General features: G+C 39.0%; 2 protein-coding genes across 2 annotated transcripts; both read left to right on the forward strand.

Moving 5' to 3' along the window:
* The first annotated feature begins 6,502 nt into the window (after positions 1–6,502).
* LOC131303094 (uncharacterized) lies at positions 6,503–7,240 on the forward strand. Its single transcript, XM_058329885.1, has one exon. It carries the CDS (start codon positions 6,503–6,505, stop codon positions 7,238–7,240), a length of 738 nt encoding a protein of 245 aa, XP_058185868.1.
* An 8,895-nt stretch (positions 7,241–16,135) lies between these two features.
* LOC131303442 (uncharacterized) lies at positions 16,136–21,828 on the forward strand. Its single transcript, XM_058330316.1, has 2 exons — positions 16,136–16,643; positions 21,107–21,828. The coding sequence occupies exons 1-2, from the start codon at positions 16,458–16,460 to the stop codon at positions 21,506–21,508; spliced, it is 588 nt and encodes a 195-aa protein (XP_058186299.1). The 5' UTR covers positions 16,136–16,457; the 3' UTR covers positions 21,509–21,828.
* Positions 21,829–22,346: the final 518 nt, after the last annotated feature.

Below are 22,346 nucleotides of genomic sequence, written 5' to 3' on the forward strand. Positions count from 1 at the left end.
AAACGATTATTAAATGTCTAATTGGGAAAGTATGGCATAATTGGTGATTAATTAGATTGGGGCTTGAAGTGAATGAATTGAAATTTGAAGGAGTGTTGATGTGATAAGAAGATATAGGAGTATTTAAGAGGGGTGTGTGTATAGGAGATACAATTTCTCTCTTGTATCTCTCTCTACCGTCCCTCTCCCTCTCTCCACCGACCTCTCTCTCTCTCTCCTCTCACTCAAAACTCCACTCAATCTCACAAAAACCTTCAAGAATCAACCTCCTTCTAGCCTTCCATTCGTGTTCTTGAGCTCGAAGATCCTTGGGTCGAGTTTGAATCGAAGCTTTGAAGTTCAAGAGGCTAGGGCTCAACCAAATCGCTTGAGTCTCGGCCATTGTTGCGAGGTAGGGACTTCTTTACCCTTCTTATGTGTTTATATGTTGATTTGGTGTAGAATCAAGCCTTGGATCATTGGATTTTTGTTGTTGTGTTTGCCCTTGAAATTCTGCAAAATCGTTGCTCGAAACTCTGTTGTATCGATACGACTTAAGTGTTGTATCGATACTACAAAGTTATCTTTCAGGACAATTAATGTTGTGTCGATACGACTTTGGTGCGTATCGATACCAGGAGCTTAAGTCTAGTTTTGCTCCTGCTGCTTCTCCGTCGATTGTTTTGACTCTCGATCACTTCTAAACCCTTTTGGACACCTCCTAACCTAACTCAAGCATGTCTAATTGACTTCCTTTGATTATTCGATGTTATCCTTGTTCCGTTGGTCTTCCGTTAGTGAGGAACGAATAAGAAATTACTTAGTTAAAACGTCGTTTAAGTGCATACTATTGATTGTTGGTATTTGTGATTGTTCATGGCGCATTTGTGATAACGTTGGCATATTGTATGATGTTTCATCTAAGAATGTGATCACGGGGGAGCCTTAATTTGCATATTGTATGAGAAAATAATTGGTTGGGTCGGAAGTTGGTTTACGGAGTCTCGTAACACAAGGGGTGGTAATACGGTAACTCGAGTCGTTAGGGATCACCGTGACGCAAGGGATGGCAACACGGTAATCCTCGTGGTGTTATACGGTAACGCAATAGGTGGAAATATCGAAGGTGGGAATTTGGGTTAGCGAGTCGAGTTGAGATTGTAGAGTGCATAAATCTTATGACATGTGTGACTATTTGTGATAATGGCATATGTTTGAATGATCGAAATGAATGTCGATACTCATTTGAGTCAATTGTTATCTCCTACTAGAACTACGTCTCCTTGTCCTCTTGTTTTGCACTTATCATCATATTTACATATAAGATCGGTAAAGATTTTTCTACTGGGCTAGTGTAGCTCAATCTAATCTTTCTTTTCAGGACAAAATGCTGGACAATAGATTGTATGCATTCGTGTGCTTGGACATGAAGACTTTTGGGGAGCTAATTTTGTTTTAGTTACCTAAACACCTTGTAATGACTTTCTTTTGGCAAAGATGAGTTTGTAACTAATTGTTCTTGAATTCCTTTTGACTAAAAAGTTTGTAATATTCTAAACAGATTCGTACTCGTAATTAATTTGATTTGGGCCGTGGTGCCAAAGTTGTATAGTTTTAACTTGCAGGGACTTGCTTATAAAGTTAAACAATTGGGCACACTTTTTGGGTATTATTTATGTTATGCGAGGATCTTTTATCAAATTGGATTATTTATTTATGTTGAAAATCAAGGGCATGACAAGCAAAGCTCTATATGAATTGGCCCTAAAAGAGTTGATAGCACCCAACAAGTTTCGAACTTGAGATCTTAGAAGGGAGCAAATACATAAGTCCCAAGTCTTGACCACTAGGCCAATCCCTTGTTATTGAGAGACTATTGTACTTCCTCTTACTCCTAGGCCTTGTTCGTTTATTAGTTGAGGAGGATTGATGTGACGAGAAGAGAGGAATTGAGTTGGTAATGAAAGGGACTAATATAATGAAGTCGGTTGTTTATGTTGGGAAAATTTCGGCATAACATATAATTCCAGAGAACAATTTCATTGATATTGTAACAATTACATAATCGAGGCATAATACAATTACAAAACAAAATGGAACAGTCGAGATACGAAATGATTTTCCAGAAAAACAAATCGAGTCCTGTGTGATACCACAGTCTCCTTAAGAAAGATTCGCCGCCTACCGTCGGTGTTGTAGGTTCGTGTTCGGCGTCTTCCTCCCAGGGTTGGCTCGGCTAAACCGCAAGCCGTCGGAACACCGCCGTCGACTGCCTTGGCAAACTGACTACCGTCTGCCTTTCTCTCTAAAAAAAAAATCGAATTTCAGAATATGCAAGAGGATTGTGGAATTGCTTGTGTTCTTCCAAAACGTGATGCTTCAATTTATAGGGTGAGGAGGGCTGAATAACTCTTGCAATGAATTCTGCCCATTGAATTCTGGAATTGATTTCTGCCATCAAGAGGGAGGAGTAATGCTGCCATCAAGGTAGAGAGGTTACGGGAGTTACGGCTACACACATCAATACGTCTATTGATTGTGGTGCGTCCAGATACAACGAACCCGGAACCGGTTGCCTCGGAAGACCCTCCAAAATCCCGGTTTCATTCACCCGAAATTCCGTAAATTTCCAACAGTTTACTTGGAAGTGCGGATTTGTAAGCGTGCAAAAGTGGACCATTTGTTTCTTAACCAAATTGGACCATTCTATAACAAATTTCTTAATGTTCTCAATGAAATCAATTTTTGATTGAGTATGTGTAAGCCCCTTTATTTATGCTTAGAGTTGTAAACGAACCGAACAGTTTGTGAACTCGGCTCGTTAAGACTCGGGTTGTGTAGACACTCCAATTTGGACTTATTAATTATTCTTAATTTGTGGTCTCGAGGCTTCCTGATGATGAAATTGAACTAAAACAATCCTTGGACAGCTTGGACAATGCTTCTTGAATTTTCAAAAAAAACTAAAGTCACATTTTTGCCGACACTCTGAGGGTAAAATAGGCACACATTTCAGTGTATAAATTTTTTTTGAATGAAACAAATTGGGTTAGAAGGAGGACTCAACTAGCTTTCCAACGTTTTGAAAAACACCCAAAATCGAGTTCAGAAGTGTCCGTAGCGCCCCTTTGAATTTGGGAAGTCACTCTTGAGCGCTCGGGAGCTCTGTCACACCCAATGGGTGAAGAGGTCTTCCTCTCGCCCCAATTTTTCCATTCAACATTCAAACCTGACCAACCTGAGTATGCAGGTCTGGCAGGGTGATGAGCACCTAATTTTGTAGATATTTGGTGCGCCTAGTCCCGGTTTATGTCTTTTGTTCTATGTTTATTTGCTGTTTTTATTGATTTTGCACGTAAGGTTTCTCGTTGAGCTTTTCAGGTAATACGCGAATAAGAGGGTTTGTTTGGTGTTTTGAACAACCCTTGAGGGCAAGCGAGTAGGCGAGGCCTTGAAGAACTCAATCGACGAGGTTTAAGGTTGAAGAACCGGAGAAGCCGGAGCATGCTATGAGCCGTCGAGTGGCAAAAAAGAGGCTTGAGGAACTTGACCTGCCAGGAAGCATAACCGTATTGATACGGTTCTTGGAGTATCGATACGGTTTCAAAACAGAGAGAAATCCAGCCTTCAACGTATTGATACGGATCTCAGCGTATCGATACGGTTATGTGTGTATCGATACGGGTCATCTACGGAAAATCCTGGGTTTCAGAGCAAGACAGCTCAGTATCGATACGGCTCTGGAGTATCGATACTTTTTGACAGCTTTTAACTTTTCATAAGTGGCAAGTTTCCACTTTTGGCTGTATTTTGGATATTTTGGAGGAGAGAGAGAGTCTCTTTGTATAAATAGGACCACCTCTCTCCCTCCTTTACCACCTAGTCCATTACTTTCTTAGTTTGTACTCCATTAATGTCTCTTTAAGCTTTTCAAGTTTAATTTCCAAAGAACTCAAGTAAGTACTTCTCGTTTGATCATTTCTCGTTTTTTAAAGTTGTAGCTAAGAACTAGATCTTTCTTAATCTCAAGTTTATTTTCGTTTCCGTTGGTTAAAAAATCATGTCTCGTGTTTGTGCTTTCTTTTGTGCTATAGCTATGTGTGAGTAGTCGTTTGGCTATGTCTCGGGGTTATCTTTCCCAATGACTTAGGTGGTTATTTGGTTCTCAAACATTTGGGCTTAAAATCTTGGTTTTTGGAATTGAACTAACCTAGCCATTTAGTCTAAGCGAGGGGTGTTAACTCCTTAATATGTTGTTTAGTCAAGCGGTCTTGGCAAGCGGCATATTGAGGGCTTGTGGCCTCCTATGTGTTAGATACATTTGCAAAAATAGGTTTGTTTAGCTCCGCTTAATCACATCTTTCTTTAAAGGTAATCGTTAAAGCTAAATCTTTTGGGCGTGATCATGCGGTTGTGACTCTTGCGTGAGTTATATTGAGAATCGGTAACGGCCTTCGTCAAGGGTTAGACGATCCCTAGACTTGCCTCTTTTAGTTTATAAAGCTCATTTCTAGTTTTCGTTTTAGTTTTTCTACCATTTAAAGCAAAACCAAGTTGGCCGTCTTAAACGCCCAAACCACCATATAAAACCTTCAATCCAATTGAGCTATATTCGATTCTCTGTGGGAACGATCCCGGACTTTCCGGTTATTATGCTATCGACGACCTAGCCCTACACTTGGGGTATTTCAACCTTATTTGAAGGCGAGGTTCGGAGGCTAAGCATTTTTGGCGCCGTTGTCGGAGATTTCTTATTATAGCTTATTTGGAGGATCGACAAACCATTGTAAGTACTCCATTTATTTTTCTTTTGTGTAATTTGAACTCAACTTAGCGGATACCTCTGACAGAGCCACCAATTCGACTTGAGGTGTAACGAAGCTAATTTGAGCATCATTTGCCTTTTTACTGTTTTTATTATATAGCCGTGGAGGTGGCATAACCCCACGAGACTGTTTGTGAACAAGGCGGCGACATAGCCTCTCTAGTCTTTTAACTAGATTTGTGCAGGTTGTATGCTCAACGTCTATCGTAGCCCTTTTTCCAATCGGTTGCATAGGTCTGCTTCTTCTCCGAGGGTTAGTAGTATCATTCGGGCATATTCTCCACCGCGTGAGTTATCACCTCCGTTAAGGCCAATGGCAGATCAACCGGCTTGTACTTTGCATGACTACTTAACTCCGGAAAGAGGTCCACACGTTTCACCGATAGCCATTCCAAATTGCACTGCCGCCAATGCGTTTGCTTTCAAACTAGAATATCACCGAGTAATACTAGAGTTTCGGAGGCGTGAACTTGAGGATCCTTATGCTCACATTCGGGAATTTGAGACCGTTGTTAGCACTTTTATGACAGGGCCGGGACAGTTAGACCAAGCTCGCCTGAAGTTATTTCCTTTTTCACTCAAAGACAAGGCCAAGCAATGGTTCCACTCTTTGAAGCCCCAATCTTTACTCACGTGGGGGGAAGTTCAAGATGTGTTTACCACAAAGTTTTTCTTGGTTAGCAGAACCAAGCTTCTCATGGACCAAACTCAGAATTTCAAGCAAAAAGATGGGGAGGTCTTCTACAAGTATTGGGAACGGTATAAGGATTTACTTGCAACTGTCCCACACCATAATTTCCCCATGTACTTGGTAATTAATTATTTCTATTTGGGTTGTGATCGGGAGTCCAAACAGCTTCTTGATACTATGGGGAGCGGTGACTTTATGGGGAAGGATCCCAATGCCGCTTGGGAGTTCTTAGATGCTTTGGCGGAGAGGGCTCAAACTTGGCAATATATTAATCCGGGTGAACAAGCAATGAGAAATTCAGGTCTGGGAGGCTCCGGTAAGTTTTCGGTGAGCGAGCATAATGGACTTGAGACAAGGTTGGACGAGTTATCATTAAAGTTGGACAAAATGAAGCTAGATTCGGTCCAAGTGAAAGAAGTGAAGGAGGTTCGCCAAGTGGAAGAAGTGTGTCTCATTTGTGAGACCATGGGTCACTCTACCGACAATTGCCATACGATCCCCGCCCTTCGACACCACTATAGTCAACTTCCCACGGAAGAGGTGTGTGCATTGAACCAACGTTGGGATCCATATTCCAATACTTACAATCCGAGGTTGAGGTCTAATCCGGCTTTTTGTTGGGGTAACCAGAATGAGGCAGGCTCGTCAACTTCTCAAGCTTCTCCCCCCCTCAGAATCAAACTTGGCGCCAACCTCAATTTCAAGGTCCGCCACGGTTTCCTACAGCTCAAGGACCTCTCGGATTCATACCGCCAAACCAATTTCAAGGGCAAAATCAGTTTCCACATCAAGCGCCTCCTCCTTGACGATCTTTGGAAGACACCATGAATGCGTTTTGTCAAATGCAAACTACTACCAACGAGCAAACTGCTTAAGCTTTGAACGATATAAAGAATCAAATGGGCAAGTTGACTACGTCAATTGACATTTTACAACAAGAGAAAGGGAAGCTTCCTACTCAACCTTTGGCAAACCCTTAAGGTCAAAATTTGCTTGGTAGCTCTTCGATGACTTTCCTCGAGCAAGCCAAGGCCATTATTTCTTTGAGGAGTGGGAAGACCGTGGACAATGCTCAAGTGGAGCCGCCGGTAATGCCAATCTTACTACCGTTTTCGACACCATTGAAGCCGACAACACCAAATGGGGAATCTCCCAAACCAACTCCTACGGAAGAAGAGAAGGGAAAAGCCAAGGAAGTTGGTGTTCCACAAGCTTTCACCATTCTCGCTCCATATCCTAACCGACTAAAGACGCCGGCCAAGCCAAATCTGAATACTGATATCTATGATGTGCTTAAGCAAGTGACCGTCAATCTTCCATTGCTCGATGCTATCAACCAGATTTCATCCTATGCTAAATTTTTGAAGGACTTGTGTACTCATAAACGCAAGCTCCAAGTGCAAAAGAAGGTGTTCTTAATCGAGCAAGTGAGCTCACTCTTTCAGTCAACCCTTCCTCCCAAGTATAATGATCCGGGGTGTCCAACGATATCCTTCACCATTGGGGGTAAAGTTGTTGAAAAAGCTCTTCTTGATTTGGGCATGAGTGTCAATCTATTGCCGTTTTCGGTATATGAACAACTTGGGTTGGGAGAAATAAAGCCAACTCGGGTGACTTTACAATTGGTGGATTGGAGTATCCGAGTTCCTAAGGGGATGGTTGAAGATGTGCTTGTTCAAGCTGACCAATTCGTGTATCCGATTGACTTTGTGGTTCTGGATACGTGTCCAGTGCCGGCGGCTTAATCATCTGTCCCAATTATTCTCGGGCCCCAGTTTTTAGCAACATCCAATGCTGTGATTCATTGCCGGGATGGCCAACTGAACATGAGTTTTGGCAACATGAAGATGCAAGTCAACATGTTTCATATTGGGAGCCAAATGGGAGATGATGAGGACGTGTGTGGGGTTAGTATGATTGATTCACTTGTTCAAGACCATGTTGACGAGTTTATATGCAAAGATGAGTTGGAGCTAGCACTTACTTCCACCGAGTCTGATTTTCTTGATGCCCCTGAAGTTGCGTATTTGTGCTCCTTGTTAGATGAGGAAGAGGCATTAGGTATCAACCCATGGATCCCAAAATTTGAGGAGCTGCCCCCGATTGAGAAGCGAGCCGTTCCATCTTATGTGGAGCCCCCGAAGCTCGAGTTGAAGCCGCTTCTAGATACACTCAAGTATGCTTATCTTGGCGATAGTCAAACATATCCGGTGGTAATCTCCTCCGCCTGAAGTGAACCTCAAGAGTTGAAATTGCTTACCTTGCTATGGAAACATCCCAAAGCCATTGGGTGGTCTATAGCCAACATCAAAGGCATTGATGCCTCCCTTTACTCCCACCACATCTATCTTGAAGATGATGTCAAGCCATCTCGCCAACCTCAACGGCAATTGAACCCGATCATGAAGGACGCCATTCGAGCGGAAGTTCTCAAATTGTTGGACGTCGGCATTATTTACCCGATAGCAGATTCTAAGTGGGTGAGCCCGATACAAGTGGTACCTAAGAAGTCTGGGTTGACTGTAGTGAGGAATGACAAGGATGAGCTTATTACAATGCGTGTTCAAACCGGTTGGAGGGTGTGCATTAATTATCGGAAGCTGAATGCCAGTACAAGAAAGGACCACTTTCCCCTTCCCTTCATAGATCAAATCTTGGAGAGAGTGGCCGGGGCACAAGTTCTATTGCTTCTTGGACGGGTACTCCGGTTGTAATCAGATTGAGGTGGCCTTGGAAGATCAAGAGAAGACTACTTTCACATGCCCATTCAGGACCTTTGCTTATCGTCGTATGCCGTTCGGGCTTTGCAACACCCCTGGTACCTTCTCGCGGTGTATTATGGGTCTTTTTAGTGACATGGTGGAGAAAATCATGGAGGTGTTCATGGATGACTTCTCCGTTTTTGGTGATTCTTTTGAGGCTTGTCTCACCAACCTGGAGCTAGTGCTAGCACGGTGCGAGGAAAAGAACCTAATGCTGAATTGGGAGAAATGTCACTTCATGGTGACCGAAGGCATTGTTCGTGGCCATATTATATCATCTAAGGATATTGAAGTGGACCAGGCAAAGATCGACTTAATTGGTAATCTACCTACTCCCAGGTGCTTGAAGGACATCCGTTCGTTTTTAGGGCATGCCGGGTTCTATCGGTGGTTCATCAAGGATTTCAGTGCCATCGCTTGGCCGTTATGCCATTTGCTAGCCAAAGATGTCCCTTTTGAGTGGACGCCAGCTTGTGAGGCTGCTTTTACCAAGTTAAAGTCAAGTCTTACCTCTCCACCTATTGTGCGGTCTCTGGATTGGGAGTTGCCCTTTGAGCTTATGTGTGACGCCAGTGATTACGCCGTCGGTGTCGTTTTGGGCCAACGCAAAGGGAAAGAGCCATATGTCATTTATTATGCGAGCAAGACGCCCAACGAGGCCCAAATGAACTATTCAACTACCGAGAAGGAATTGCTTGCCATAGTCTTTGCATTGGACAAGTTTCGGTCTTACTTAGTGGGCGCTCCAATCACCGTTTACACCGATCATTCCACCCTTAAATACCTTTTCGCAAAACAAGATGCCAAGGCGTGGCTTATTTGGTGGATTCTCCTTTTACAAGAGTTTGACCTTTCAATTAAAGATAAGAAAGGTGTCGAGAATGTGGTGGCCGACCATTTGTCTCATTTGGAATTCGAAGATCCCACATCGCATATTCGGATCGGTGACTCTTTTCCCGATGAGCAACTATTTTCAATCACCACGGCTCCATGGTACGCAGATATTGTGAACTACTTGGTTACCGGCTTGATGCCTACAAATTGGAATACTCAAGAAAAGCGTCGGTTTTTGGCAGAGGTGAAGCGGTTCTCCTATGACGACCCATACCTTTTCAAGTATTGCGCCGACCAACTTGTCCGCCGGTGCGTACCCGACTCCGAGCAGCAAAGTGTGATTAAGTTTTGCCACAAGGAGGCTTGTGGCGGCCGCTTCTCGTTTAAAAAGACTGTCGCGAAGATTTTGCAAAGCGGGTTTTACTGGGCAAATTTGTACAAGGACACGATTGCCTTTTACCGGGGTTGTGCTCGGTGTCAACTCCTGGGGTGTGTGACGCAACGCAATGAGATGCCGCTTACGCCTATCCTGATTTTTGAAGTTTTCGACTGTTGGGTACGTAAGCAAATGGGTGGAGGCCATTCCTACTCGCACCAATGATGCCCAAGTTGTAGTTGAGTTTCTCTGGGAATATATATTGGCGCGATTTGGGATGCCGAGGGCTATCATTAGTGATCAAGGATCTCACTTTTGCAACCAGTCAATTGCCGCTCTTATGAAGAAGTACTCCATCGTTCACAAAGTTTCCACAGCTTACCATCCTCAAACAAATGGGCAGGCGGAGTTAGCAAATCGGGAGATCAAGAACATCTTGGAGAAGACGGTTAACCCTACCCGTAAGGATTGGTCAACACGTTTGATCGACGCCTTATGGGCTTACCGTACTGCTTACAAGACAATTTTGGGGATGTCACCTACCGGCTTGTCTATGGGAAAGCATGCTACTTGCCGGTGGAGCTTGAGCATAAGGCGTATTGGGCGATCAAGAAGCTCAATTTCAATATGGCTAAAGCCGGTGCCCGCCGAAAGCTTTAATTGATGGAACTCGAGGACATGAGGTATGATGCTTATGACCATTCTAGTGCTTACAAGTCTAAAATCAAAGCTCATTTCTAGTTTTCGTTTTAGTCTTTCCACCATTTAAAGCAAAACCAAGTTGGCCGTCTTAAACACCCAAACCACCATATAAAACCTTCAATCCAATTGAGCTATATTCGATTTTCTGTGGGAACAATCCCGGACTTTCCGGTTATTATGCTATCGACGACCTAGCCCTACGTTTGGGGTATTTTGATAAGTGCCAAAATATACATATTTTGGTCCTCCAATCTTCATTTATTAGTCCTTTATTTTTGTTAACTAATTTTTATTATGTGTTTTTTATGTTTATAGGTTGCTCGAGCTCGTTGTCCGAGACTTTGGATAAAAAGAAGATTTTAAAGAAGTTTGGGGTTAAAATGCGAAGTGATTCAAAATTGAATGATTCATTTATTATATTTCAACCTTATTTGAAGGCGAGGTTTGGAGGCTAAGCACAAGGCATCTCAAAATGCCATTTCCCCCCGCCCCCCCCCCCCCCCCCCAAAATTTATTTTATTTTATTTTAGCTTTATTTTTCAAATTTCAAACCTATTTTCTCCTCCCCTATATATATGGAGGTGTTCTACCTTACATGGCATGAAATTTCTCCTTAAGCTCTTGTTTTCTGAAAAATCTCTCTCTCTCTAAAATACTTCCAACTTTCTTACAAAAATCAAAAACAATTTCAAGAAAGTCTTAGAAAAATCTGAGAGCTTAACCACAACTAAGCTCTTATTTTTCTGTGATTTTTCAGTCATTTCCAAACAAGAAATACACCAGAGAAGAAAAATAAGATCTTCGCACCGGTTCAAACGGATTGAAAATTGGAATACTTAATTTTTTACACCGTTTATATATTAAAAAATTAAGTGCTCCAATTTTTAATCTGTTTGAACCAGTGCGAAGATCTTATTTTTTTGATCATTTTATCTTAAATGGTCATAATAGATTTTTGGCTCTAAGTCCTTTCAATGAGCACCCTAAGAGAGCCTTTCAATGAGCACCCTAAGGAGTCTTCAGGTGCTCGTTGAAAGGCCTTAGAGCCAAAAATTCATTACAACTATCTAGCTAGGATAAATGATCAAAAAAATAAGATCTTCGTACTGGTTCAATCGGATTGAAAATTGGAGCACTTAATTTTTTAATCATATTTTCCCATTCGTTTCATTAACGGTGTTAACGATTTTACCAATTTGGAACGTAAAACAAACTACAGGGACGAAATTGAGACAATTGAAACTAGAGTGACGACTACGAAAATTTACCCTAAAGAATATCAGGATGTAAAACTAACTTAAAAAGTTAGTTTAAGGTTTTAAAATTTGTGAAGAAATTCGAAATGCAAAACTAACATAAAAAGTTAATTTAAGGTCCTAAAATTCTTTACTATATAGGTCAAGAAATTCAGGATGTAAAACTAACTTAAAAGTTAGTTTAAGGTCCTAAAATTCTTTACTATGTAGGTGAAGAAATTCGGGATGTAAAACTAAAAAAGTTTTACATAGTAAAGAGTTTTCGAACTAAAAGAGTTTTACATAGTAAAGAATTTTAGAACTTTAAACTAACTTTTTAAGTTAGTTTTACATCCTGGATGATTTTGTCATGATTCCGGATGACTTTGTCATAATTCCTGTATTTTTCATGATTAAGGGTGTTTTAGATATTATTTAAATTTCAGGATGTCGACTTAAGTATTAAAACATAGTAGGATGGGCACCTAAATAAGTCTACGAAACATGATGGCTATTTAATTTCTTCTAAAATAATACATCATACACTAAAATTACGTTGATCTATTGTAGTAATATGTATTTGAAATTTTCGCTCTCTGTCAATAAATGCAACAACTATGTGTGCTTAATATGATCTGTCTATGAAAAAATTTGAGAAAATTTTAAGTGGCAATGTAAAATAAAACAATTTTTGACTAGATCAAACTAAAGTTATTTACTTTTTTAGGGATTAGTATACTACTTAGGAGTATATAACTAATCATAAACTATGGATATAATATTATTTTTCTGATCATTTTATCTTAAATGGTCATAATGAATTTTTGGTTCTAAGGCCTTTCAATAAGCACCCTAAGAGAGCCCTAAAACTAAATAAGGAGTCTTCGGGTGCTCATTGAAAGGCCTTAGAGCCAAAAATTCATTACGACCATCTCGCTAGGATAAAATGATCAAAAAAATAAGATCTTCGCACTAGTTCAACCAGATTGAAAATTGAAGCACATAATTTTTTAATCATATTTTTCTGTAATCATATTTTTCCGTTAGTTTCATTAACGGTGTTAACGATTTTACCAATTTGGAAAGTAAAACAAACTACAGGGATGAAATTGAGACAATTGAAACTAGAGGGACGAAATTGAGACAACCGTAAAACTAGAGGGACAACTACGAAAATTTGCCCTAAAGAATATCACGATGTAAAACTAACTTAAAAAGTTAGTTTAAGGTTCTAAAATTCGTGAAGAAATTCGAAATGTAAAACTAACATAAAAAATTAATTTAAGATCCTAAAATTCTTTACTATATAGGTCAAGAAATTCAGGATGTAAAACTAACTTTTTAAGTTAGTTCAAGGTCCTAAAATTCTTTACTACATAGGTGAAGAAATTAGGGATGTAAAACTAAAAAAGTTTTACATAGTAAAGAATTTTAGAACTTTAAACTAACTTTTTAAGTTAGTTTTACATCCTGTATGATTTTGTCATGATTCTGGATGACTTTGCCATAATTCCTGTATTTGTCATGATTAAGGGTGTTTTAGGTATTATTTAAATTTTAGGATGTCGACTTAAGTATTAAAACCTAGTAGGATGGGCACCTAAATAAGTCTACGAAATATAATGGCTATTTAATTTCTTCTAAAATAATACATCATACACGTTGATCTATTGTAGTAATATGCATTTGAAATTTTCGCTCTGTCAATAAATGCAACAACAATGTGTGCTTAATATCTGTCTATGAAAAATTTTGAGAAAATTTAAGTGACAATGTAAAATAAAACAATTTTTGACTAGATCAAACTAAAGTTATTTACATTTTTAGGGATTAGTATACTACTTAAGGAGTATATAACTAATCATAAATTATAGATATAATACTAATAAAATAGACTCACGTCACTATATGACACTATAGTCATAACTAATCATAAACTATATGGCTGAGAATGAGTTATGAGTGTACGAACCATGTGAGTGGCCAAATGAGGGGGCCATTCACAGTATATATTGCCACCCAAGAACCCAGAAACAGAGTAAGGTTTTGGATTTCTTTTATTGGAATACTCATTCTCTCACTAAAGGCATCACATAATAGGAAAAAGAGAGGGTGGAAGGTGGATACCCTCCTGTCCTAAAAAACGACTGAATTTGTCTACTTTTGAATCTCTTTCAAGTTTTTGATGATCAAAATCAATTTTCTTTTCAATATTATTGAAAATCATTTTTCTTTTTGTATCAAAATTTTTGTTGATAGAGTATCAAAAAATAAATGAACACAAGGTGTTTATCTTGAAATAAAAGGGTTTTAATCCTTTGTAGTATGTTTTGTCAAGATAAATATGCTATGAATTTGTATTGAGATATTTGATCATTATAATCTTCAGTATGATTGATATACTTTAGAAGAATTAAAAATTAAACGATTTTGATCATCAAAATAAGCAAAGAAAAAACTCACTTCAGTCTCAAAAGACAGCGCAAATCTCGAATAGGGATAGAAGATCGAGGGGCTGCATCCTTGAAAAAGAGATGGTATTTCATCATTTCAGAAGAATCAGGCTTCTTGCAATCTAAGGTTGGACTGCAGAGAGCCGTCCTCGTAGTTTCAGCCGTTCAAAGAATTTTCTAATGGGTCAAACTTGTTGAAAAAATCTTCCCGAAAAGAATCTTTTCTTTCGAGAAGAGTCTTTTTAAAATCTTAAATATGAATTATCGAGAAAAACTATCGAGATGCAACTGCATAGACTTACGTGGAATTCAAAGAGAATTCGGGTCCTTTGAAACCCTTTTTTCAACTTTATTCCTTGTTGCATCAATAATTTCTCACACCCAATTTTGCACTCTAAAGTTTAGGCCCCATCAATAACTATCATCATCTCCCAATAAATTACTTGGGCCCTGTAATTATTGGGGTCCTTTTGCTTTAGTCTTTTCGTTAGTTATGAACATAGCAACTGATATGACAAAATGACCTTCCCCTTTGTCAATTGTGTGTATAAGTGTATTGCTGTATTGTACATTATGATGTTTGGTTTGCTTTAAATCTCACTTTTCTCTTACCACAATTCACAAGAAACTATAAAAGCCTATAGATCAATATTTCCTGACTTTCAAAAAGAAGCAGCAGCTAGCAATATTTCCTGAATGAACATGTATAAAAAATTCGGATCAGCTTACGCGCACTTTAATTAATCCTTGAGGATCATAAATCAACCGTTCTCTAGCGGTGTCCTCCTAAAGCCGGAGAAAATATTCCCTATAGACTGATTCCAACGAAGTTAATAACACTTGAAAAGATATGTGACGAAAAGTGACATTGAGTTATGGTGAAAAATGAATTACAAAAGATACTCCGTCTATGTTAACCCGAAGCCGGACAAGTTTTATATTAATAGGAGTGCCCCTATGTTAAAAAATGATTGCAACACTGTTATCAAAAGGAAAAAAAAAACACAGGCGTGCCGTCCTACTTGCCAAGGATGCCCATGTCAAGAAGGAATTTTTTTTATTTTTTTATTGATAATGCAGGATGTCTTGGGTTAATTTGCGCACACTTCGGGCTAATTCCTACAACTCCTTTCACTACCGTTTCACGTACTTACGCGTGAGAGTGAGGAGGTGGATGCTCTTTTTTACTTGTTCTTCTATTCCGAATTGTATTAAAACGAAACTCTTAGGACATTTGTAGGAGCTGTTGGCTTTATGGGGGCCAACATCCACCCTGTATTCGAGACGCTCCCTGCTAGCACGAGGCAAGCAAATGGAGGACTAACCGTCTCCACCCGTCCGTGCTGTATTATGTATAGGCAGCATTGCAAAGTGCCTCATGTCTGTCTGCCGCTTAGTGCATGACTTTGCCATCCATTAAAAATTAAACTGCGTCTTCTCCTAACAGCAATTATTTTTAGGTGAGTTAATCTGCACCTGATCCAACATGAATGTTTCTTATCTACGTTTTATTTACTCCACTTTATTCCATTCAAGACCAAAAAAAAGTTTACCCAAAAAAAAAACAAAAAAACATTGCAAAAATTAGACCAGAACCGACGATTATTATAAAGGTGAAAGACGGATTAAAAAAACATAAGCGGACGGTCAAGGGACGGGGGAGGAGGTGGGTACACTCAAAGAATATACCTGTGGCTCACAACTCACGAGACTCATAACTTTAACACCTGTCATTCTTATTAAAATTTTCTCCATCAATTCTATTTTTCTCAGATATCAAAGAAATTCAAGTTTTCTCCGGTGTCGGTGTCAACCTGTTCCAAACTTCCAATCCCCATTCAGAAATTAAAAAAAAAATTATTCACCATAAAGTAAAATACCAATGTAGGGTAAAAAGGAGGTTACTGAAATCTTCTGTACTTCTGTACTGGTGCATTTTCGACTATTGAATCGCATGAAAAGTTAAAACATAAAAAAACTCACGCCATTTAATGACCCAAAACATCTTGAAACAAAGGTACACTAATTTCTCGATACAGAATATCTCTAGTGCTACGACACGCATAGTAATTGTTTTGTGGTCTTAGGGTAATGACATGTGGTGGTGCACCACTCATTTTCGCTACACGTTTATGTGAATTCATAAAATGAGAGTTCTACATAAATGTAACGTGCGACCCTATGGCAATGCGGCTACATATTACTGTGAATTCACACGCTTAACAATGAGCTCTACATAATAACTATAATATGAGGACTATGCGGTGACCGTCACCACACATTTATGTGAATTCATGTACTTTAAATATAATGGCCGTCACCATACATTTATGTGAATTCATGTACTTTAAATATAATGTGGAGATCACGTGACGGTAACGCAAGACACGGAAAATAATTTTTCCACATTGTACTGTATGGTCTCCCAATAAATTACGTCCCCAGAAACAAATGTCGGAATACCAAACGCTCTGAGAATTCGCGCCTTACGGAAAAAACCCTCTCTCCTCATTCCTCTCTCTCTCTTCATTTCCCACCTCTCCCTCATTGCAGTACCTTTACGACAGAGAGAGAGAGAGAGACAGAGAGAGAGAGAGAGGATGGGAGCTTGCGCGACCAAGCCGAAGGCGGAAGCCGGCGAGGCTCCGGCGCCTGAGCCGGAGAAGGAAATCCTGTCGGGGAAGGAGGAGGTGGTCGTCGAAGAGGAGTTGAAGAAGGTGGACGGAGAGAAAGACAAGGAGATTGTTGATGATGATAAGCGTCGATCTCTGGGTAACTTGTTCGAGGTACGTACCCCTCTTCAATTCGGATGTACTATCTCTGTTATCTCTGTGTGATTGCTTACTTGTGTTTGGTTATTTGGGGGTTTACTCTAATCTCCTTTTCTGATTTGCGTATCGATTATAATCCGGATCTTGACGTTGATTCGGATTTTTATATGATTAGTTATTAATCAATGCTCTTTCTTCTCGAGTTGTAATTGTTCCTAATCTTTAGGGCTGATAAATGAACTAAGCTACTTCTGTTCAAGCTCGAGCTCATGTTCGTTCGGGAAAAGCTCGTTCAAGAACGGGTTGCTGCGTGAACAAACCAAGCTTGAACAATTTTTTTAATAAAGTTTGTTAGGTTTCAAATCAAGTGTGAATAAGCTACTATTCAGCTCCTTTGGCTTATTAAATATAAAAACTTTAAACTACTTGAGATCAGCTCCTATTCAGTTCGACTAAAGCTCGTTTGAGATCAGCTCGTCTCAGAAAGAATCTTTAACTTAAACATGTTTTGGAATTCGTTAAGTTTTCAAACCATGTTTAAATAGCTAATTGATTGGCTCTTCGGCTCATTTATATCACTTTAGTTCTCATTGGGGAGCGAGATGTAATTTAAAATTGGATTTTTAAATTGATTGCTGATGGTTTTGCAGCAGTTTTCTGTTTCCGGTCTGAAATTGTTCCAGATTTGAAGTTTTTTTTTCTCTCTTTTCCTACTCAGCCAAAATAAGATGGGGAGGTTTTCCGATTTATCAAAAAGGAGAAACAGAGGAGACAACAAGAACAACAACAAAACAAATGCTGTTCAAAAAAACAAGAAGAAGAAAACAAAAAACGCACTAAAGACTCAATTCTACCACTGACCAGACTCTAACATGTCTATTTCGGCCATCTTGCAAACAGCTAGAGGAACAACATCGGTCGAAAGAGAACTAGAAAATTACTCCTCAACAAGTGGAAAAAGGTCCTGAATTGACTTGTGCTCGAATTTCTAGTTATGGAGGATTACTAATTAGTCCCTATTTCTCTCCTTTTCTTAAGTTGACTGATGGAATAGGAATAGATAATTGTATTTTCTCACTGTCATGTTTACAATAGTAAGAAAGGAAAGCTTGTGCGATACAATGGTTTTTTGTAACTCTGGTGTTCGGGCCCGCTTACGTGCACACCGATTAGTCCCTGAAACTCAATTCCGTTTTCCATTAGAGGATGCTCTGATCAAAATCGGAACAAAGCCCCATGTGGCTTGACTTGCACTTGTTGTTTGCACGCAGGAGGTTTTGAACCTGAGAACTACAATTGCGTCTAGTGATGTTTAATTATTTCTTCTCTGTACGTATCATAAACAGACAATCATTCATTTTACGATGTCACTCTTTAATGAAATCTTAGTTTTACAAACAGAAAGTAACATAACTAGAGAGTTCTCTTTCTTGACCAATTTTTGATTAGGCCTAACTTTTAAATAACCGTACATTTCATAGTATTTCTAATAGAATCATACACACAAGCAATCACTCATGTAACCTCGTGGCTTGCTTCTGCTTTGTTTTATTTTTATTTAAACATCAGAATTTGTGCTTGATTACCTTCTCGTAAACTTTTTTCATTATGATTAACGAAGCGCTAATCAAGCTGGTCCATCCCTTTAGTTTTGTCCAATGCCCTGTCCCATCTCTCATCTTTATCCCAGACTCTAATGGGGATTCCCCTTGTGGTAACTTTGTTTGTTGTGTGAAACAGTCTTGCGTTGTTTATGTACCGTTTGCAATAACTACTTTGGTGGGACTCCCTTGCACCACGCAATCAAGGGAAGGACTTTTTCCACGTTCCATTGGGTCTTTATTTGGTGACAAAGGGAGCAGGTCTAAGCTAGGGTCCCACCCACATGTTTGGTCTTCATTGTTTTGGTTTCCCAATTCCTTTTTCTCTATGTACTTCTTTGCCCCTGTGAAGGGCATATCACTACCATTGCCTACCTTTTGATATCTTATCTGTCTTCATGTCCCTGAGTAGAGGAGAGTTTAATTCATTCTTAGACCAACACGGAATTCATTAAGATGCCATGAAATCGGTACAATGGGGCTATTGGTTCAGATATAACAATAAGTAGAAATTGAAGTTTCCAATTTTGGGATGTAAACTCAAATATCAGAGTATGAACGTTTATAATATTGCAATTACCTTTGAGGTTATTAGTATAACACACTAAAGATATTAATATAACATGAGCATTTTGGGCAGTTTCGGAGTTGTGGTGGCTCCACTAAGCTCGCTTTTGGATCCCGGATCCATCAAGGGTATTGCTAGTTAAGAGGGTGGTCCGAGTTTGATAGTGTGAAAAATAATTCAGGAGTACAGGAAAGTATGAAGTAGAGTATTAAAATGTAGTAGTTTCTGAATGTTATGCTTAGCAAAAGGGGTACTGGTTTTGGCAGTAAACATTCTTCCTCTGGGTTAAACAATTAGGTGTGATCTGGATTTGCTGGCAAAGAATATTCTGATGGATCACTTTCTATAAAGATATTCTGGAAGCAAGTTGTTAAAAGCTTTTACTTTGGATACCATGAAAACACATTATGTTTATTTGGTGGATAACCACCAAGAATTTATGTTTTTGTACCCCAGATCTATATTTTGTGATGTGAATATGAAATTCGGTTAATGTGGTTCTACCTCCATAACATGTGTGGCTGGAAGGTTAGATCTACATGTGTTATTTAGTATGTCAGAAAGTGATGGGTTCTTTTTCAGATCATCGAAAGTGACGGTTGATAAATGCAATAACAGGATATTTTTGGCTGGTATGCGCCGTTGTATGCTACATTTTTTGATAGCTCAGTGTGTCCGAACCGACCGAGCTAACTCGTGCGCGCCATTGTAGGTTGTATGCCGATATTTCTGTTAAATATTGCAAAAATGGCCCACTGGTTTTGGAATCTTATTGATTGCTGCTCACAAATTGTTATTTATTTATTTATTTTTACATTGAGATGTGAGAGAGGGTCAGTGATGATTGATGACTATAGCAATTCCATTAGCCCCACAACCCTCCGTTCTTTTCTCCCTGCCTTTTCCTTCCACATAAGAGCTGTTAGTGTCCCTTGATGTCCTGTCTTCTCTAGATATGAATTGAGCAATATAAAATATTCAGGACTAGATTATATCCATCTGATCAGAAGCACTTTAACTCATTGCTTACCCACTAAGTTATTCAATTGGTCATAATTAGTCATAGAGTTAGAGAGCTTAGATAGTCTAGTATTTAAGATTCACTTGAATTTTAAACTTTTCAAAGGAGCTCCATCTTATAATCCTAATAAGTAGTAACCCACTGTGAACTCTGTTTTTTTTGCCCTGTTCTCTTGTGATTTTGAGGGACTTTTGTCAACATTTACTTTTTTCCCTATAAAAAACTTGGTATCTGGTCAGATAGACCGACTAATTAGAAGGATCAATCTTACCGTCCACAAGCGGGCAGTGGCGGACCCACCTTGGGGCATGTGGGGGTCAATCTTACTGTCCACAAGCGGGCAGGGGCGGACCCACCTTGGGGCACGTGGGGTCACGTGCCCCCACACCCTTTTAAATATTTTTTTCCCGATTACACACACACACACACACACACACATATATATAATATGTCGAATATGTGCAAGTAAGCAATGTTTGGTGTAGTGGTAAAGTGCTGGCTTTGTGAACAAGTGTGTGTATTCGAGTTCCCCCACTCCCCTAAGTTTTTTTATTTTTTATTTCAAAATCTTGGCACTAGAAAATAGTGTGCACCTTGAAGGAAAAACGAAAAAATAGAAATTTATCCTCCTATAGCCAGAACAAAGGTTTCTCCTTACTCTCCAAACGTCTCCGATCATTTGTGTAATACTCAATATGGACCCGCACATTGCATTTATACACTTTTGGTCTCCGAAACTTGTACTCGTAGAGTTAATAATAAGAAAATAGATGATGAACATGTGATAATTTTGGTTTAACACATATAGTTGATGTGCGCAAGTTTGCTCTAGTAGCTGGTTATTAAAACACATTTATACTTTAAAATTGTTACTTTATCATGAATGCTAAAATTATTTTGGCGTGAATGTGTTTAACGGTAACTCATATATTACAGTTACAAAGAAAATTGGTGCCCCCACTTTGTCAAATTCTTAGGTCCGCCACAGCAAGCGGGGGTCTAGTGGAAGCGGGGCAAAGCCTGGTTTTGACTGGCCTTATATAGGAATGTCAACATATACGTTAAATTGTACTTTTTTTTCTTAGAGATGAATGTTTATCTCTGTAATTCCTGAATTTCCAATATTACAGTTACAAGATGCCCCTATGTTAAAATTTCGGCTCCGCCACTGACCACAAAGATATACTTGTAATATATGAGAATCGTAGTTACTTGGAATTATTGAAGTCGTCAAATAGAGTTCCTTTGTGGAAGTTTGGATCAACGACTGAGTTTGTTCTTTTTGCAGAAAGAAGGGAAGTACACGACTGAAGAAGATAAGACCCCATCAGATCCAGTGAAACAAGAGGAATTATCAGTAAATCAAAATCCTACTGAAGGTTCTGGTGAAACCAATCCCAATGAATCTGGCAAAACCGAAACTCCAGTTGAGCAGACATCAAAGGAAGTCATTGAAACAGTTGACGTTGCACCAACTACTTTAGTCTCAATCGAAGAAGCAATCGTGTCCCCAGTTAATATCGAGACTCAAGAGCCGGAGGAAAAGCAAATAGTGGAAGACAAACCAGCTGCAACAGAGAGTCAAAAATCTGAAACACCCGAGGAAAATGAAGCAGTAGAAGAGAAAACGACAACGGTGGCTCAAAAACCTGAAACTGCTGTTGAGGAGAAGACAACGGAAGGTAAATGAAGTATCTGTTAATTTCAAAAGTGCGTTACTGAACAGCTTTAGGGAGCTCAAACCCAACGGTTTGAACTGGCATTTGTGTGTTTGGTGTTGGAAGAAGACAAGTAAGGTATCGAGACCGGTAAGTGGTTTTTTCTTTTTTTGAGAGTAGTTGCTATTTTTTATAAAGTAGCCTTTTTTCCCCCTTTGAGTTTCCATGTATTGATGCTCTTCCCCACAATTACTTCTATTTCTGCTTCTGGACGTGTGGAGTTGTTTGTCCAGTAATGTGAGCATAGGTTGTAATTGCTTTGTCTAATATGAAAACTTATGTTTTTGTTGGAGTGGTGCTGATTATTTGAGGTTATGGGATGGATTAGTTTAGGATTTAGCTAAGGACGAGAGAGTGAGTTTACCCTAATATTTTCGGTATTTTTCATTCCGGTATTTTTGTTGTCTTTTTTGAAATTTTTGTTGAATTCCTATTTTTTTGGATTAGTCATCCATTTCGACAAGAGGAATCTAAAAAGTAAAAAATATAACCAAAAGCAAAAAAAGTTAACTAAAGATCAAAAAAAATAGTACACCAAGTAGTTGATATGTTTTGTCTACAGTGTTGTCTTATATGAATTTTTTTCAACTCTAGCCTACATTTTTACACTATTCTGACTTGTCTCACTAGGAGGAACGATTAATATGAGAAATAACGATAGAAAGCTAAACAAAAATTACAAAAAGTAAGTTTTAGTAAAAAATATTGAAGGCAGACAAAATAGCGTGGGAATATGGATGAATATTTGCTCTTTTAATTTTTTATTTTTATTTTGTTGTGTTTTCTAATTGAAAGAATTGTTCAAGCTCA

This window comes from Rhododendron vialii, chromosome 10a (assembly GCF_030253575.1).
Source record: "Rhododendron vialii isolate Sample 1 chromosome 10a, ASM3025357v1".
Classification (NCBI taxonomy): Eukaryota; Viridiplantae; Streptophyta; class Magnoliopsida; order Ericales; family Ericaceae; genus Rhododendron; species Rhododendron vialii.